Genomic DNA, 18,066 nt, shown 5'->3' on the forward strand with positions numbered 1-18,066 from the left:
TGTTATTCAAAAAGAATACTTGATCAATTATACGCTCTCATTTCCGGTCGTGATGCTTCTTTCTCTAGTCGCTTATTTTTAATTTGAAGGTTCTGTGGTGGAAGAAGGATTTCACACATGAAATGGATGGCTCACAAGTTACTAAAAATGTTCTTTTAATTAACATAAAAAATGTTTATTCACTTTTCTGTACAAATCTCACTTTACTATAACGCAAACACGTTTGTAATCGATCCTGTCAAAGGGAGTAAAAGGGAGAGAAAATGAAAGAGAAAGATTAACTCAAAAGGAGCTAAAAGGCATCAATAATGACTGCCACTGATTATTTTTACTTGTATCTATGTTGAAACAATTAAAAAGTAGTAAAAAAATAATAATAAAATAAAACATAGCAATCCATAAGTGCGAGGCTGAGGTACTTTCAATCTAGTAATTCTTGTAATAAAATACACAGGCCGACTTCAAATTGCCATAGATTTGAATAAGTTCCACAAAAAAATTGGCGCTGTGTCAGCTTTATAGCCTAGTCCGGAATGGTCGGTATGGCTTCTAAACTGAAATTCCTCAATGCGCAAACTCTCTCATCGAATGTAAGTAGTTTTGTTTTGCATGAAATTTCATTTTGAAGGTGATGGATAAAAATTAGAGAGATTAAGAATCGTTTTTACGGCAAACGGCAAATGGCGGGATGGCAAACGTGAGATTCGCGTTTATGTTTTCTTGATAAAATGCGTACATAGATAAGAATAGTGGAAACAATTCTGGCCTTTCATGGTATAGGAAAACTGCGCAGTTTTTACTCAGAAACTGGAAACGGCGAGCGGCAAATGAAGGATGAACATTGTTACGTGGTCATTTCTGTCGTTTCAGGCCGTTTGCCGTAGGGCGTAATTCTAAACCTCTCTCAAGATTAACAGACCCGTTCGTGAACTACTGACGCAACAACTGGAAATTAAACGTTAATCGGTGACATGTCACTGCGAGTGCATGCAATGGCCAAATCGGCCCAATTACGTGTAAATAAACCTTTATTCGAAAGTGGATACGTGTTCAATTATGGAGTCTTTGGATGTGAGAAATACGGTGCAAGGAGAAGTTTTCATACTACACTCATGACACGACGTAGGCCGCATGCGCACTTAGGGCACCCCCTCCCTCCACCCACCCCTCACTCCACTCTCGCCCCAGGCTGCCGCTCTAATACAAAGTGAAATGTTATTGGATGTTCAGTTCAAGGTCAAAATTAATCAGATTGGCAGTCAATTCCAAAGAAAGCAATTTCTGACAATGAAACAAATTTAGATTTAGGTGCTTAATTTGTTACTGAGTAAGTATTTATGTATTTTCTTAATAGCCGTTAGATGTTAAATCTGTTTACGTTAAGAGCATTTGATGGAAAATGCGCTATAGAAATTGAGAAGCGCACTTATGCATTGTATTTATTTCCTGATTTCTGATCTTCTCAGTTTTACTATATCTCCGATCTTCTGAATCCTTCTAGGCTGTTGTTCTAAATGAACAACTGTTAGTAAAGTTGAAGTTTTAGTGCCATTTTGAATTGTTTTCGTTTTGAATGTTTCTTCCTTCTAATCACCAATTCAGTGAAGGACGAATTTAAAAATAGTTGCGTAATGTACGCCTAGCTACACTGAACCTACGAATAATACGCGATTGCATTCAGCAGTTTTTCAACACCTCTAAAGGGTTCCTTTTCAGTTCATAGGTAGACTGCAAGCAGTCCCTTTCTGGATAGTCGAGAGGTCGCGCGAAATAGCTGAGCGCGTAAAAAAAACTAGAGCGAACGAGCGGAAGGGGGCTTCTTCTCGTTTATTTCTCCTCGCTCCAGTCTCGCTGCGTTATGAGCACACCATCTCGACTAACCGGAAAGGGACTGCTTGCAGTCTAGTTCATAGGTTTTAGAAAAACCATATTCTGTTCAATTGATAATACGTATTGCGTTAAATCTTCACCATAAAATCCAAGCTAAGTTGCCGCATTCTAGTTCTACTTAACAATCAGTCGCCAACGGCTTGCAGTTTCTATCGGCAGATTTTTGAGCCAACTATCAAAGTTGAAAGAAACGGAGCCATGACGAGCCCTCTGGAATTGTTTTAGCATAACCTAATCACTAATCTATTCAACAAAGAAATTCAATAAGAGTGGTTTATTTTTAGCTGGTTCATTTGCCAGTCCAGTATTTCAAATTTCTTGCAGGCTTTATTAGGGCAATCTATCGAAAATTCAAACGTCCTTGCGTAGCCAATCAGAGTGCTCCAGGACGGTTGGTCACCCGCTCACCAATTAGTGACCGCGCCTGCCAGACGAGGCTACGTTTTTTTGACCAAAACTAAGGCACGCTTTGATTCAATAAAGTTTGTATGGCTGCAATGTTTAAAACTCAAATATAAATTTCAATGCGTTCTCTTTCCCCGACCATGGTTACTTCTGTTTCTTTCTTTTCAACTTGCTCCCCTTGGGCGCTGTCATCTTCTTGCTTTTCCTTCTCATTAGATTTCTTCCCTGGATCACCCTTGCTTTGGTACATTTCTTCAAAGTGCGAAAGAAGAACTGGCGTAGGAAAACAAAACAGGACCACGATGCCTGAGACTGCGCAGATAGCTCCAATCAGCTTTCCCAGAGCACCTTTCGGCACCTTATCCCCATAACCCACCGCGGTCATGGTCACGATCGCCCACCAAAAGGCGTCTGGGATACTTTCGAAATCATTGTCCTTGATTTCGTTTTCAACGTAATAGATGACACTCGAAAATAGAACGACATTGATGATTAATACCGCTAGCAACGAAGGCAGGTCCTTGCCGCTGATTATAAGCGTTCTAGCGAGCACCTTTAAGCCCTTACTGTAACGAGAAAGTTTCAAAACCCGTAAAACTCGTATCAATCGAATGATTCTAAGAACTGGAAATGACGTCAACAGTGTTCCATCATCCTTGAAAACGAGGGTGATGTAAAAAGGTAAAATGGCCAGAAAATCAACGATACCCAAAGCTGAGGTTAGAAACTTGATTCTGTGTGGAGCGGAAGCGCTTCTCATAAGGTATTCAAAAGTAAACCAAGCTACATAAGCTGTCTCTATACTCTCCCAGTAAGCTCCACGCTGTTTTAAAGTACAGTGAGTTTTTAACACAACAACAACTTGTGAGCTGTTTGAGAGCAAATTTGACGCATTGTAAACATTGGAATTATTTGCCGTTTTTGAGGTGACGTTCCAACAGATTGTATGTGAACGAAACGAAGGAAAAGTCTCTATGCAAAACGTAATCGTAGACATAATTATCACAAGAAGAGAAAACTTCCCCAGCCAATTTGCAAATACAGATGAATCGGGATACTCAAAAAGTTCCCAAATCTTTCGTTTTATTGGATGAGCAGATATCTCAACTTCCGGTTCAATTTGTGGTTCTTCCGGCTCAATTTCTTGTTTATATCTCTTGTCAGCCTCGTGTAACTGGAAAAACTTGATTTCTTCCAGAAAGTTTTCCCGCGGGACGTGTTCGGGACAAGATAATATCCCGCAAGATTGGTAGAAGAAGAGTATAGAATCAAACACCGATTTGTCTCGATCAAAACAGTATTCTTCACTCAAAGGATTATAATATTCCACGCGTTTGCTCGGTGAGCCGAGCAGTGTCTCGGGGTACTGGGCCAGAGTTTGTTCGTACGTCTCGAAAACCAATCCCCTGACATTGATGCGTATTCTAATACCTGTATCTGCTGTAGTAAATGACTGTGGGCGGTGTTCCAGGCTATCCCTGTAGCGGTCTGATATGTCATATCCATCAACGGGGCGTGAAACTACAGCTGCTGATATTGCATGCATCACCGCTGGTTATTTCACAATCAGTCTGTAACGAATAATAACGGGGATAGAATAATTGTTTAAGGCGCGTCATTAATTCGTCAAAAATGTAGTTGAATTACTTTCAGAAGAGGGAACTTACAACATGAAAGCCACCAACCGCGATTAGCATACCTCAGTGACCGACTATCGCGTAACGCGCAATCTGATTGGCTACACAGGTGCCGTCTATCGATCGATAGACGGCAGTTTGTCAGAGCGCGCGCGATTTGGCATGCATCATTGCACAAATATATCAAAATTTATAAAATAAAAAGACTTTTTGCTTCATAGATCGATCACTGAGGTATGCTAAAACAATTATACGGCTCGCTCTCGGCTTCTATCGCCTATGATAGTTGGCTCGGGGCTTCGCCCCCCGCCAACTATCAGCCGATAGAAACCTCGAGCTCGCCGTCTAATTGCTAATTATTCTAAGAGTTTGCATTTGTGTAAGCGGTCTGGGAACGAGTCTGCTTTCAGTAGGCTTGGGAAGGTTTGGGTACTAGTACTGCTGGCAGATTTTGAGAATGGTTAAGCTTCGAGTGCAGAAACTTAAATTCTGGTGGAATCCGGACAGAGTAGGCATTTTCGAGCATAATTTGAGCAAAATAAGCCTTGAGATTGGAGAACAACAACACTGAACCTTTATTTTTCCTCATGGTAATTAGCTTGTTATAAGTACATTCTTGTATAGTAAAAATTTAATTTATTTTGAATAACTTTGAGGTAGCGATTGAGGATGGAGGCCAAGTTAACCATCCGATTTTCTAGTTGGCCTCCATATTACGTAACGATGTTTAGAAATGAATGACAGGTGAGGAACCAAAAATGAAGAGATTTAAAATAAAAGGAACTAAAGGAATAAGATACAATAACTAAGCGAAGAAAAGTAGGCATCCCGGCACCTGTTCATTAAGGGACAAACGAGAAACAGGAAGCCATGGCCCTAGGACAAAGCAATATTTCTGTGACAATACAGTTGTCTCGTGGGGGCACTCCCTCCATCTCCATTTGGTAGTTTCAGTTCTAGTTATATTTTATGTAGCATAAGTAGTTGCTATACAAAATAGCGCTTCCACGTAAGCGCAAGATTGTATATAAAATCCTTAAGTTTGACCATTCCAATGAAAGCTACTAACTTCCCTCTGGTGCTGTTTATTGTGCTGTACAAGGTGGTTCTACCTTTTGAGTCTGTGGATGAAATCCTAAAGCGTGACCATTCAAATGAAAGCTACTAAGCAGTACTTTCCTGTGGTGCTGTTTATTATGCTGTACAAGGTGGTTCTAACTTTTGAGTTTCTGAATACAATTCTAAAGTGCATGTGATCATTCAGATCAATGCTGATGAGCCGTGTGCACACATTGCTTTACTTGGTGGGGTAGTCCTAATGCGGGAACAAAACAATTTTTTCATCTGTTTTTTCATTTGAAGTACGACAAGTTTCCGAGATTTCAACGTTATAATTTCTCTTATATTAGTTCTCCTGTAATTATAACTAAAATATTTCCTTTTCTTCCCAATCACATCATCGCGATGGAAGACTGTAATAGACTACGTGCAGCCCCTAGTTGAAAAAAATAATTATATTAAGGTGCAATCTCGTTAACCGTATTGTTTCGTTGTTTGAATAGGGTTAAATTAGCCAAGGGTCGGGGGTTTTTTTCTTTACTCGAAATCTTTGTTTTCAACTCTTTGTTGACAAAACAAAGGTCACGGTCTTGAGGAGACCAATGAAATATTAAACGAGTTTCAGCTTGAAGGAGAATAAAGAATGGTGGACTACAAATTCATAATCACATAATCACATTGAAATTTTCCGATATATACAAAAACATCATAAAGCCGAATAAGGATCTAAATATTACAACATCCTAATCAATCCTACTTGAAATTTCCTCAGTAGAACTTTCCACTCGATTTTAACAGTTATTCAACTTTGTGAACCTCTAGAACTTAACGTTTTGTTGTCGGCTTATTTTGGTAGTTTAGTTTTCTTCTATATATTTCTGTATATATTTTCGGAAAGTCTCAGAAGAAGCGCTGGCTAAACTTACAACGCCATAACAATCGGCATTCTGCACAATTACGGGCTTCAAAGAGGTTGAAACAATTTCTTGAGTTAATTGAAAGAGTAGCCGAGTGTATTGCAGATAAAACTGAAAAATTTAAATCTAAAATGAATGTAAAACAAATCAAGTTGTTATTCATAACTGAACTGATGTCTGGCGCAGGGCGACGGCTTTCTGCATTGCCAATTGGTGTATTTTTTCGCTTATTGGATGGATTCTTCAACTCTGCGTGAAGTAAAATCTCATCGATCATGAATTGCATGAATAAGCTGGGATAACAAGAATATGGAATAAAAAATAACTAAGCTGGAATCGTAACAACCGAGGTTTTAAACTTATGAATCAGTATATGTTTGCTTACCTCGAAGTGAGTAAGATCCCAAGAGAATATCTATAATACTTTGTTTCGGTAGTTCAGAATACAGTTTAACGGATTCTCTTCTTTACGTTTTACCATCGCGGCGTTGCCCTTTTTCGCACGAAGCTCGTTTAAAACTTTTCAGCACCCTTCAGTAAAGATCCAAAATGGTTGAACTGCAGCGGTCTGTAACTTGTACAAAATCACCGGATTATAGGAGGATCCACTGGAGTAACTGAACCTGTCGATTTTTAAGAGTTTGGTTATTAAAACATAAACAACAAAGGAAAAAAATAGCATCAGTTTACCACGAAAAGTTCTTTTTCGGTTGTAAGTTGTCAACTCTTATGGCCGGCTACGATCTGCACTGACGTTTAAATCCAGTGAAGCTAGTAACCAAGTTCAATATTTCGTTTCAGCTCACTTTGGACCTGTCGTATGACTTACCCCGCAGCGATGAATATTAACAATTCTACTTGCGGTGAAACCACGAAAATTCGCCGCAGTCTGTCGGAATGACCCATAAGCTCCCACCCACGCAAACTGTAAACCAGCGGAAAAAAGGCATCTTGATTTGATGCTGTTACTCCAACAAGCAAAAGAAAATTTAGAGAACAAACACATGCATGAAAATCGGTCGTGTTTTCGATAGAGAGCGTGCATCAGTGAATAATTTATAATTCAATTTTTACTTGATGAGACAAAGGGTTCGCGCAACAAATAAGAAGCGAAACTGACAACAAAATTACAATTCATTATCGGTCAAGTTTGTGTGAAGGAGCTTAAAAGCTCGCAATCCATTTATCCAGGCATTAAATTGGGAGCCAAGAGGGCGTTACTTGAAACTTTGGGCTGTAAAGTCCGTGTAAACATTTCTCTATTTGGTATTGTCTTTAAATCAAGATCATTCTAAAAATTCCGCCTAAATAAATTATTTACGAGAGGGATAATTCTCTCAAGACTTAACTAAAATGCATTGGTTTGAATATATTGAGTTGGTTGTTGAATATATCAGTTGAAAGAAGTAATCGATCAATGAAACAAGTTTTTCTCTGACAAGCATATTACGCTATCGATCAATTTAGCGGCGCTTTCTCCAGATATACTAAATTAATCTAAAGATTATAAATATTATATACACTTTTCGGCATCGTTAGAGCTTAAATACAAGAAGAAAGCGTTGTTTTGACTAAAACAGGCTTTGAATTTAAATATTTCATCTGCTGTAAGACTAGCTGAGTGAATACGAAGATGAATTTATCATGGATGGTGTTAAAAGCTGAATTTGTTTTTTAAATCCCATTTGGGTTAACGGCCCTATAACGAAACTTGAGTATGAACAAGTCGTTACTACTATTTGCAAAGAAAAGATGGATAGATGGCTGGATAGACAGACACGGACAGACAGACGATAGACAGACAGACAGACAGAGAGACGGTCGTACGGACGGACGGACGGACAGACGCGGGAAGGACTGCCGAACATCAAGACATGTTTTCTTGTGGACAAACGTATGTATTAGACAGATAGTGGGTGGGTAGATATCGAATTCATTGGATCATGCAAAACGCAGTGCATTAGTGACTAGTTTTACACCCAAAAGCTTTGATCGGAACTGGAAATTGTGGCCCGAAACTGAGATTGTTAGCAGCCTTAAAAAAAATTCTATCATTTTAAAGGACAAGAGGGGAGATAAACAAAGGAAAACAAAAAAATAAAAAATAATAAAGAAAAACAAGGAAACAAAATAGCATACTGGTTTGCTCAAAGTCACTAGCTTTGCTACTTGTCACATCCTATTAGGTACCACTCCCCTACGGGACATTTCATTTCTGCTTCCATGAAGCCACGCCAAAATATATTATGAAGATATAGCATCTACCATCAGTGGGTTGCAACAAAAATTCGGGTAGTATTAAAAGAAACTTGATGAAACGGCATAACGAAGCCTGCGTCGCAGGCGTTTTCTAAGGGTTTTGATGGCGACTGCTTTCAACATTTTGCTTTTGATTCAACTTTTGCACATCGAAACCTGTGAAAGAACGCTTACCTCAAAGACCACCCAGCCGTCCCAAATGGCTTAAGTTCAGGGTCAACCTCGTTCCCAGGTCATAAGCTTTGAAAATTGGAGCGGGCTTCTTCCGCCTCTTCCCAGGCCCCTTCCAATTAACGAGGAAAAAAACATGGGAACGAGGTTGGCTCAGGGTTCCTGAGGGCTCAAGGGATACAAGAAATAAAAACTGGGGCTCCATGTATAGTCAAAGCCCCATGGCTTTACTCCATTCAGCCAGGATCGACAGTTTTGTTCGGTCTCCAGGCTCCATGGCAAAAATGCTAAGACTTCATGAATCCAAAGACCTCCCCCCACTCCCCCCTTTACCGCTGTCTGCCCCCCATTTGGAACCCTGACAGATCACGAGTAAGCAAATTTTCCTTTTTACTATCAATTTTAAATTTTCATTCAAACGCAGACCGCAGAAATTACCAATCAATTATAAGTAAATAGCATTTGGAGAAAACAATTTGTCAGAATTTGAATATGTCAGCATTAGGATCCCCGCAAACCTAATATATTATTTAATTAAGTCTGGGATAGATGCTGAATAAATTGAGATTCTCAAGACAAAAAAAAGATTAAAACACCATTTATAGAATACAAAGGAGAGCCAGTCAGGTATTATACTAAAACTATTCTTGTTTCGTACTTTGCGTCAGTTTTGAAGTAGTTTTCCAATCTGTTGTGTCTATCTAAGTTCATTGAAATTTGTTTCAGTGGTATTAAACTTGACAGCTTACTGAAGTAAAGTGGTTGTGGTGCCGAAATTATTTCAATCGATGACATGTGGCAAGGCATATAAATCAAATGTCCAGTACCGTTAGAAGCGAGCAACATCGAAGATTTGACTCGGTCAAGTGTCTCGTACTACTATATATTTAGTGCATAAGCACATTAACAACGTGTCAAGTGAATGACTGAAAATAATAATAATGGAAATTAAATACGGCCTGAAGGACGGAGCCTTTTTGTCACTGCTAAACAATCTGAACAATTTTTAATTGCTTTACTAAGCGGAGTTAGTAACGCCGAATCAAATTTTTGAGCGTACGATTTGCCAAGCTAAGGTATAAAATAAAACAAAATTCGGTGTGTGAACTAAAACAATTCATTATACAAGCCAGGCTGCTTATTCAGTTCCTATAACGCAGAGCGCAAATCCAATTACTTCAAGCACAATCAGAATATTTATATTTTGCCCACTTTGCAAAGTAATTTGCAGTTGTAGTTTTCATGTTTCCATTGGATCAGTTTTTGCGAGGTATCTTGCTATTTCTTAAGAAGTAACCATCTTTTTACTGATATCTCATACATGCAGCTGGTAATTAACCAGGCAAATTTTGCATTTTAAACGACGTGCGAGGTTGTTCAAATGGCTTACTTAACGAACGCCCCCGTCTTCAATCTAGGAAATAAATGTCATAGCAACTAAAGAGCATTCTTTCCTACCTTAACTGGAAAAGGAAGAAGCTTTTATCCCGTGAAAGACTCTCAGCTCAAAAGTTCCACGGCTTCTTGTTTATGCTTAAGCTGAAGATGAATGTTTTATTCATGTTCCCACCCGTTATGGGGAGACAACGAAATATTTTGATGGCTTTCGATTGGATGCAATCGAGTGTCCCCTCATGCAAAATAGTAAATGAAAAAAACAAAATAATCATCGCCATTGTGTCCCCATTGTTTATGAAGGCTGCAACTCAACACGACAATTTTGTCCAAATTACCAGAGCTTTTCCCTCAATCTTTTTCAATTTCAAATAACCAACAGAACGAATCGAAGACATGCCGTCAAAAGTCCTGTTTGATCTTAAATTCGTGATATTTAAGTAAAGTTTTGTCAAAAGCTACACGAAGGTAATTCGCCGAACTCTGGTTCTTTAATGGAAAAAATACAGATGGTTTTCAACATATTTCACTTAATGACCTTTGACGGATATTTCTCAATTAAGATAAAAGAGAAAATTAAACAAACTGGTTGGTGGTAAGGCCTAACTGTATTGTTTGTCACCCTCCTTCGATTCTGTTTATCACCGTTAATATTCTAGATTCTATTAGCAAATTAATTACAGCGTGGCAAAACTTGGGTTCTTTTTCTATCCTGGAACAAAATGTTGTTTAAAAAAGAGCCTCTGTAGAGTTTGTGGAGAATACTAGTGAATATCATGTTGAATTTTTATTTCTAATTTTCCTTTGTCAGATATTCATTTCGGTGTGCAGCCGGAAATAAAACTGTTTTCAAGCTGTGTTCCCTCGTATGAGAAGTTGGAAGTTTTCAATATCAGCCATGCACCATTTTGAACATGTTTTTGTGGATAAGGGATCTTACTAGCCCTTGAACTCCAAAAACAATTTCATTTACATGTAATTTATTGCGCGGAAATCTGGTTTTTTTTTCGAGCATTTCCCTGCGGTGAAATTAAAGCAAAATTTCTGTAATCTTGTCGGACGCAAAAAAATCAACGTGTGAATCTTACTAACTCATCTCAAATAATTTAAATATACAACAAAACAATAATATTTACCAAGAAGCTTCGCTCCTTGCTTTATCATCCACCCAAAAACATATTTGGTAATTAAGATTCCTTGTTGAGTTTGGAAATAACTTAACTCAGTCATGATTTTTAAAACTGCTATTTTAAAATTCTATAGATCACAAGCTTTTTTTGAATTACTTTTAAAGTTAGTGGCTGTATTCACGCTTTTTAGGGTTTTTAGGTTCTTTTATTTTTTGCAGGGCCCTTATTGATATCAGCATTTTATGCTGAAGCGGTCACCCTGGTTAAATAACATTATTATTATTATTATTATTATTATTATTATTATTATTATTATTATTATTTTCATCATCATTATCATCATCATCATCATCATCATCAATGGTTTCTGTGGTTGTTTCAACAAACAACCAAATTCATAATTACGATACAAGGCACGCAAACTCCTTTCATCTACCATCATGTAGAACCAATATCCGGCATTTCTCTCTTTCAAATCAAGGTCCGAAATTTTCTCTCTTTCTCCTGAGATTACTGGCTCTTCATCCAGTTCGCGTCCTTATGTTAAGGGTGTACAAATATGACTTGTCTGTACTTCATTTTACCATATTGTCTAGGTTTAGTCATCATTTATTTTTCTGGGAGGGAACCTAAGTTTTACGAGCCCCATGGTTTTCATTAGGTTCCCTCGCCACTTCTTTTCTATCTCTTGTACTTAAATCACTGTAACTTTGTAATCATTTGTAACCATTACAATCATATTAATTATTGTAACTTATTAATCATTGTAACTTGTGTGTGGCAAATAAACTAACTAAATAAATAAATAGATGACAGAAACAACGTTTTCCGATAAAGAATACTATGATTTGGTGATTTCCTTTCTGAGGACCGGTTTTGCAAGAAACCTTGCAAGCGGTAGCCCATCCTCGTTCCCAGAGCCAACGATCTTCTGGTCAGCGGTTGGATCGTTCAACAATTTAAAATAAAAAACGTTGGGGCTCTGGGGACGAGAATGGCGGTAGCCATATTGGTTGTAGGTTCAGCGCACACTCGAACAATTGTTGCTGTCCAAAAGAAGCGAAGGCTCGTAATTAAAACGTTTACACTGCCCAATTTATCCAAGCCGGGTTAGTTTATTTCCAGAAGATCCGAGAACGGGTGAAAGTTTGGTTCGGCATGCATGAATTTTTGTACGGTGGAGTCGTATACACTGCAGAATTTTCCCGAGCTGAACCTACTGTATTTTGGTACACGTACCTCCGAGCCGTGCCAAAAACTTTCTGTATTGTACAATAGGCCTTTAGTTTCAACGAATTTCAGTCAGATCAGTAATTAATGAATGAATGAGCATCTCAGTTACGTAGACATCTTCAGCAGTTGAGAAAGGAATCATGGATAAAAGCCTGAAAAAAATTCAAACTTCTACGGCATTTGAACCAATGGCCTCTGCGATACCGGCGCAGTACCAACTGAGTTATCAAGCCAACTGGGAGCTGATGTGAATTTGTAACTACTGCCCGTATGTTGGGTTGAAAAGATGAAAGTGAAATTCATGAAAGTCATCTATTTTACTGCATCAAGTCAGATCACTGTTTTATTTATTATTTTGTTACTGATTTTATTATATCTCTCAGTTAGTATTATTTAAGTAACCTGATCTGTATTAGATTATCGTCTGGGTATTCAGTAGTGAGGGGGGGATGTTTTTGTCCGGATTTTCGCGGGGGAATCTCATTAATACGCGGGGGCATAAATTAACGACGATGACGTCACCGCCCATTGTCTTTATCACTCAATATAGGATGACGTCATATTTAAGTTTAGTCTTACCAACAGGTTATGAACTGGTTTGACAGGTTGATCAATGATGTCATGCTCTATTTTTAACTTATGGCAGTCATGGTCGGTATTACCGGTTTGACAGGTTTTTGAAGTTATTTTTGGATACATGACATCATAAAGTATATTACATACATACTTTATTGTATAGCTCCCCTTGGGGGGGGTTTTCTGTCATACATGAAAATAAAAATAATAATAATAATGAAAACTATTTACATTTGGATGATAATATAGAGAGAAAAAAAAATACGATAATAAAAAAAATGATGAATTAAAAAAATTCTTAAAAAGTCTTTTTTTAAAAAAAAAACGCTACGTTTTCCCGTGTTTCTGATATGCTTCAATAAATGATTGTAGATTTTTTTGCTCCACGGAAGATGAAAGCCCTTTGGCCTTTTGCAAGCCTACACTTGGGCAGTATGAAGTCATTATTTTGCCTGGCGTTCCTTTGGTGAATTTTTGAAGGGTGTTGAAGTCATTCTCGAAGATAACCGGGAGTTAGGTTGTTCATTCATTTGTATGCAGTAGTCTATTTTCATTGTCCGTAAGCGTATGAAAAAGCGATTACTGCCAAGCACATTATTCACGAATTGTGAGTTTCGGTAATAATCATACATTTTCAGTGATTCTATTTTGGATGAATTTGATCGAGATTGTGATTTTGTTGGTTATAACAGATGAAATCATACATCAGACATCGGACGCGTGTTTCGATTCACGCACCGTTACTTAAGCTATTATGTTAATTAAGTTGAGCTTTGTCGGGGATTAAACAGTAAAAACAGTCTTTTGTTGTCTTTTGTTTATGAATAAGAATATTACAGTTGATCGATTCCTGGCTGCTTAAATTAATTTGCATGTTATGTTTGGCGCGCACTGAAAAAAGTAAACACGGTCAGAATTTACTGAAAATTCTTTATTTAAATCGTTTAACAATTCAAGTACAAAGCAAAGTTCTTATGACAGCGTTAATCATCTTTATCCTCGTCATCGCTAGGGGGATAGAATCTCATTTTTGATGTCCTTTCATCCTTGTGTGTGATTGCGCCACAATCATAACATCGACGGAGAGATTCTTTCGCGTGCTTTCGTTCAAGAGGAATCTTGTGATCACATATAGGGCAAACTTTACAGTTATCTTCCCAAAAGCACTTAGGACATTTCATGACTACGGTATCATATCCATGTGAACTGTTGCAGTGTCGGCAAGGATCATGAACTTTTGCCTGAACTATCGTTGAATTTTCAACTGAGTCGCTACTATTCTCGGCCTCTTCTTCCCAATCACTTTCCAGGTCGCTGTTATGAGATACTTCGGATTGACTATTTTTAGAACTGGTTTCCTCTTCTTCACTGCTGTCCGACAAGTTTTCATCATTAGCCTCATTACCTGATTCGTCCTCTTTATCCTGGTATCCTCTTTCTTTTTCTAACAAATCGCTTAGAAGTTTTTTATTTTTGATCAGTCGCTTATTCACTCCGAGCTCTGCTAGTCCATCTAGGAAAGTATTGAGCGCACGGGGTTTGGCGACATCTTCGTTATGAGGGAGTAACACATACTCGACCAGCTCTGAGATGTTTGTTACTGGTATTGCGCGCTGGTTTCGGAGTAACAGTCCACTAGGTGTCCAGAACAAGATATTTTTAGAAGCAGCCATACTATGCAATAGTTCAGAAGCGTGCTTTCTGGAAACGGCGTTGGAAAGGTTGTGCAAGACATCTTTTATTCTTGGTTCTTCATTCTCGCTTTCCTCATCAGAACTTTCGCTTTCTTCATGTTCACTCTCGTGTTCTTCTTCAACCAAATTTATCTTTCTCTTCATATTGATCAGCACTCGTTAAAAGAGAGACACAAATGACCAAATTTCAGAATCCACGGTCTCTTTTATAACATAAGATACCACAAGCTACTAATTGCAGGGGTCAGTAATTCTTGTATAAACCCACTGCCCTCTTGCACAAGGATGCGTTTCTTTGTCTTGTAAGGAACATTTCGCTGAGCAAGATTTAGAAGAGCATCCTTATGCGAACGCAATATGGCCCTAACTTCTTCAGACACTGGTATGTTTTCTGTAAGTACGTTATAAATAACTTGCAATAACGCATGCAACTGTTGTGGAGTAGCTGTTCTCAAGAGAAACTGACGCTGCTTGGAAGGGCAATCAGAAAGGAGCTGAAGGAAACCTCGGTTGTTCTTTACAACGCGAGACATGATCATGGAATGAGTTTAAGAAAGTAAGTTCCCCCTTTTATTGTGTAGGGTGTGGGGGAAGCAATAGACTTGAGGAGAAGGAAAACACTAGAAATAAGGAGGAGGAAAAACAATAGAAGGAGGAAGGAAGAGGAGGAGAAGGAGGAGGAGGAGGAGGAGGAGGAAGAGGAGGAGGAGGAGGAGGAGGAGGGGGAGGAGGGAAAATAACAGAATTGAGGAGGAGGAGAGAGAGGAGGAGGAAAAACAACAGAATTGAGGAGGAGGAGGAGGAGGAGAAGGAGGAGGAGGAGGAGGAAGAGGAGGAGGAGGAGGAGGGAAAACAATAGGGGTTAATTCTATATAAATGTGACACATTCGATGTCTTTTTCAGTTCACGTTAAGTCTTCACTGAGTTGACATGAGTTGGTTCTGTTCTTTCTGCGAAAAATCCTTTAGTAGAAAAGATAACATGCAAAGACATATGTTTAATAAGCACAATGAGTCGCCGAGTTTCACACCATTCAGAGCTATGCCGTTTTCTCCAGAAAAATGTCAGCGGTTTCGCTTCCAGCATCCTTTTACTTCCATGATTGCCGGGATGACGGGGTCTGGAAAAACGGCCTGGGTTCGATCTCTATTGCAACAAGCTTCAGAGACAATTCACCCTCCCCCGGAGAGGATCGTTTGGTGTTATTCACAATGGCAGCCTGCGTACACAGAAATGCTAGTCGCCATGCCACATATTGAATTCGTCAAGGGCATTCCTAACGCTTTGGAGCAGGATTCCTATTTTAATGTAAACACACGGAATTTGATCGTGTTTGATGATCAGATGATTGACGCCAGTAAAGACAAGCGAATTGTGAACCTCTTTACTCGTGGTTCTCATCATCGTAATATCAGTGTGATTTATATCGTGCAGAATCTATTCCATCAGGGAAAAGGTAGCCGCAGCATAAGCCTTAACAGTCACTACTTAGTCCTTTTCAAGAACCTTCAAGTGCTGACCCTGGCGAAGCAAATGTATCCCGGCCAAACGGATTTCTTTTTAAATCAGTACGAAGAGGCTGTGAAAAGACCTTTTGGTTATCTGTTGATTGATCTGAAAACCACTACCCAAGACAACTGTAGATTGCGAACGAACGTTCTACCTGGTGAAGAACGATTTGATAACGTAGCGGTACCGGACAATATCTCGCAGGAACTACTACAGTACCTCAAACAACAGAACGTAATGACTCCCCCAGTAGTTCCAGTAATGAAGAAATTACAAGATTCAATGGATGGTCTTCTCTCACGATCAGACCTTGGAGATGACGAAAGAGCAAAGCATTACATGCAGCTGCAAAACAAGTATTTGACGTTTAAACAACAGTTGAATTCCAGACTCAAAGAATCAAATCTACCCTACTCTGAAGAACAGAGACAAATTTCTAGCAATCTAATGCCAGATCAAGAACCAGTGACTGTACAGGCGGCCGCTGTCCAAACGCCCGTGGTTATACAGGCGACCGCTGCCCAAGAACCAATCGCAACACAAGCGACGCCCGCGCAAGCGTCACTTCCCTCGTCCATCTTAACACCCCCTCCCACAGTACCCTCACCTACACAGAAAAGAAAAAAACCACCTCGAATTCGGTTTAAAAACTACCTGGATGACGATGATCGTCCCTCAAGAAGATCCCGGCGAACTCACAGAAATCATCCATATAAGGCTTCTCAAGAGGATGAATTTTAATTAAATTGTGGCGCAATCACACACATGGATGAAAGGACATCAAAAATGAGATTCTATCCCCCTAGCGATGACGAGGATAAAGATGATTAACGCCGTCATAAGAACTTTGCTTTGTACTTGAATTGTTAAACGATTTAAATAAAGAATTTTCAGTAAATTCTGAGAGTGTTTTATTTTTTTCAGTGCGCGCCAAACATAACATGCAAATTAATTTAAGCAGCCAGGAATCGATCAACCGTAATATTCTTATTCGGAGCAATCTGGTAAACAAAAGACAACAAAAGACTGTTTTTCACTGTTTAATCCCCGACAAAGCTCAACTTAATTAACATAATAGCTTAAGTAACGGTGCGTGAATCGAAACACGCGTCTGATGTCTGATGTATGATTTCATCTGTTATAACCAACAAAATCACAATCTCGATCAAATTCATCCAAAATAGAATCACTGAAAATGTATGATTATTACCGAAACTCACAATTCGTGAATAATGTGCTTGGCAGTAATCGCTTTTTCATACGCTTACGGACAATGAAAATAGACTACTGCATACAAATGAATGAACAACCTAACTCCCGGTTATCTTCGAGAATGACTTCAACACCGTTCAAAAATTCACCAAAGGAACGCCAGGCAAAATAATGACCTCACACTACCCAAGTGTAGGCTTGCAAAAGGCCAAAGGGCTTTCATCTTCCGTGGAGCAAAAAAATCTACAATCATTTATTGAAGCATATCAGAAACAAGGGAAAACGTAGCGTTTTTTTTTAAAAAAAGACTTTTTAAGAATTTTTTAAATCATGGTTTTTTTTATTATCGTATTTTTTTTTCTCTCTATATTATCATCCAAATGTAAATAGTTTTCATTATTATTATTTTTATTTTCCCCAAGGGGAGCTATACAATAAAGTATGTATGTAATATACTATATGATGTCATGTATCCAAAAATAACTTCAAAAACCTGTCAAACCGGTAATACCGACCATGACTGCCATAAGTTAAAAATAGAGCATGACATCATTGATCAACCTGTCAAACCAGTTCATAACCTGTTGGTAAGACTAAACTTAAATATGACGTCATCCTAGAATGAGTTAAAAATAGAGCATGACATCATTGATCAACCTGTCAAACCAGTTCATAACCTGTTGGTAAGACTAAAATAAAATATGACGTCATCCTATAATGAGTAATCAAGACAATAGGCGGTGACGTCATCGGTGTTAATTTATGCCCCCGCGTATTAATGAGATTCCCCCGCGAAAAAGAGGCCTAACTGGTCCCCCCCTCACTACTGTATTCATTACGCAATAATGATACAATATTTTTAGAACATCCAAAAGGGGTTATGCGCACAACTTTAGGTGCTCACTCGTTTCATGCCTCTGCGCCTGCGCTGTGAATCAGCTTGCCTGCGCCCATCCGCACGATTGATTCGCTAGCGCTA

At 38.7% G+C, this 18,066-nt stretch overlaps 1 protein-coding gene across 1 annotated transcript; it reads right to left on the reverse strand.

The window, feature by feature from the left end:
- Positions 1-150: 150 nt before the first annotated feature.
- On the reverse strand, positions 151-6,594 carry LOC146480821 (potassium voltage-gated channel subfamily A member 2-like). The gene is made up of 2 exons (XM_085109155.1): positions 6,294-6,594; positions 151-3,866 (listed from the first exon to the last, which is right to left on the reverse strand). Exon 2 carries the CDS (start codon positions 3,839-3,841, stop codon positions 2,399-2,401), a length of 1,443 nt encoding a protein of 480 aa, XP_084965281.1. The 5' UTR covers positions 3,842-3,866; positions 6,294-6,594; the 3' UTR covers positions 151-2,398.
- Between the last annotated feature and the right edge of the window lie 11,472 nt (positions 6,595-18,066).

The sequence above is a fragment of the Pavona decussata genome, unplaced genomic scaffold (assembly GCF_977016875.1).
Source record: "Pavona decussata unplaced genomic scaffold, jaPavDecu1.1 SCAFFOLD_52, whole genome shotgun sequence".
In the NCBI taxonomy this organism is placed as follows: domain Eukaryota; kingdom Metazoa; phylum Cnidaria; class Anthozoa; order Scleractinia; family Agariciidae; genus Pavona; species Pavona decussata.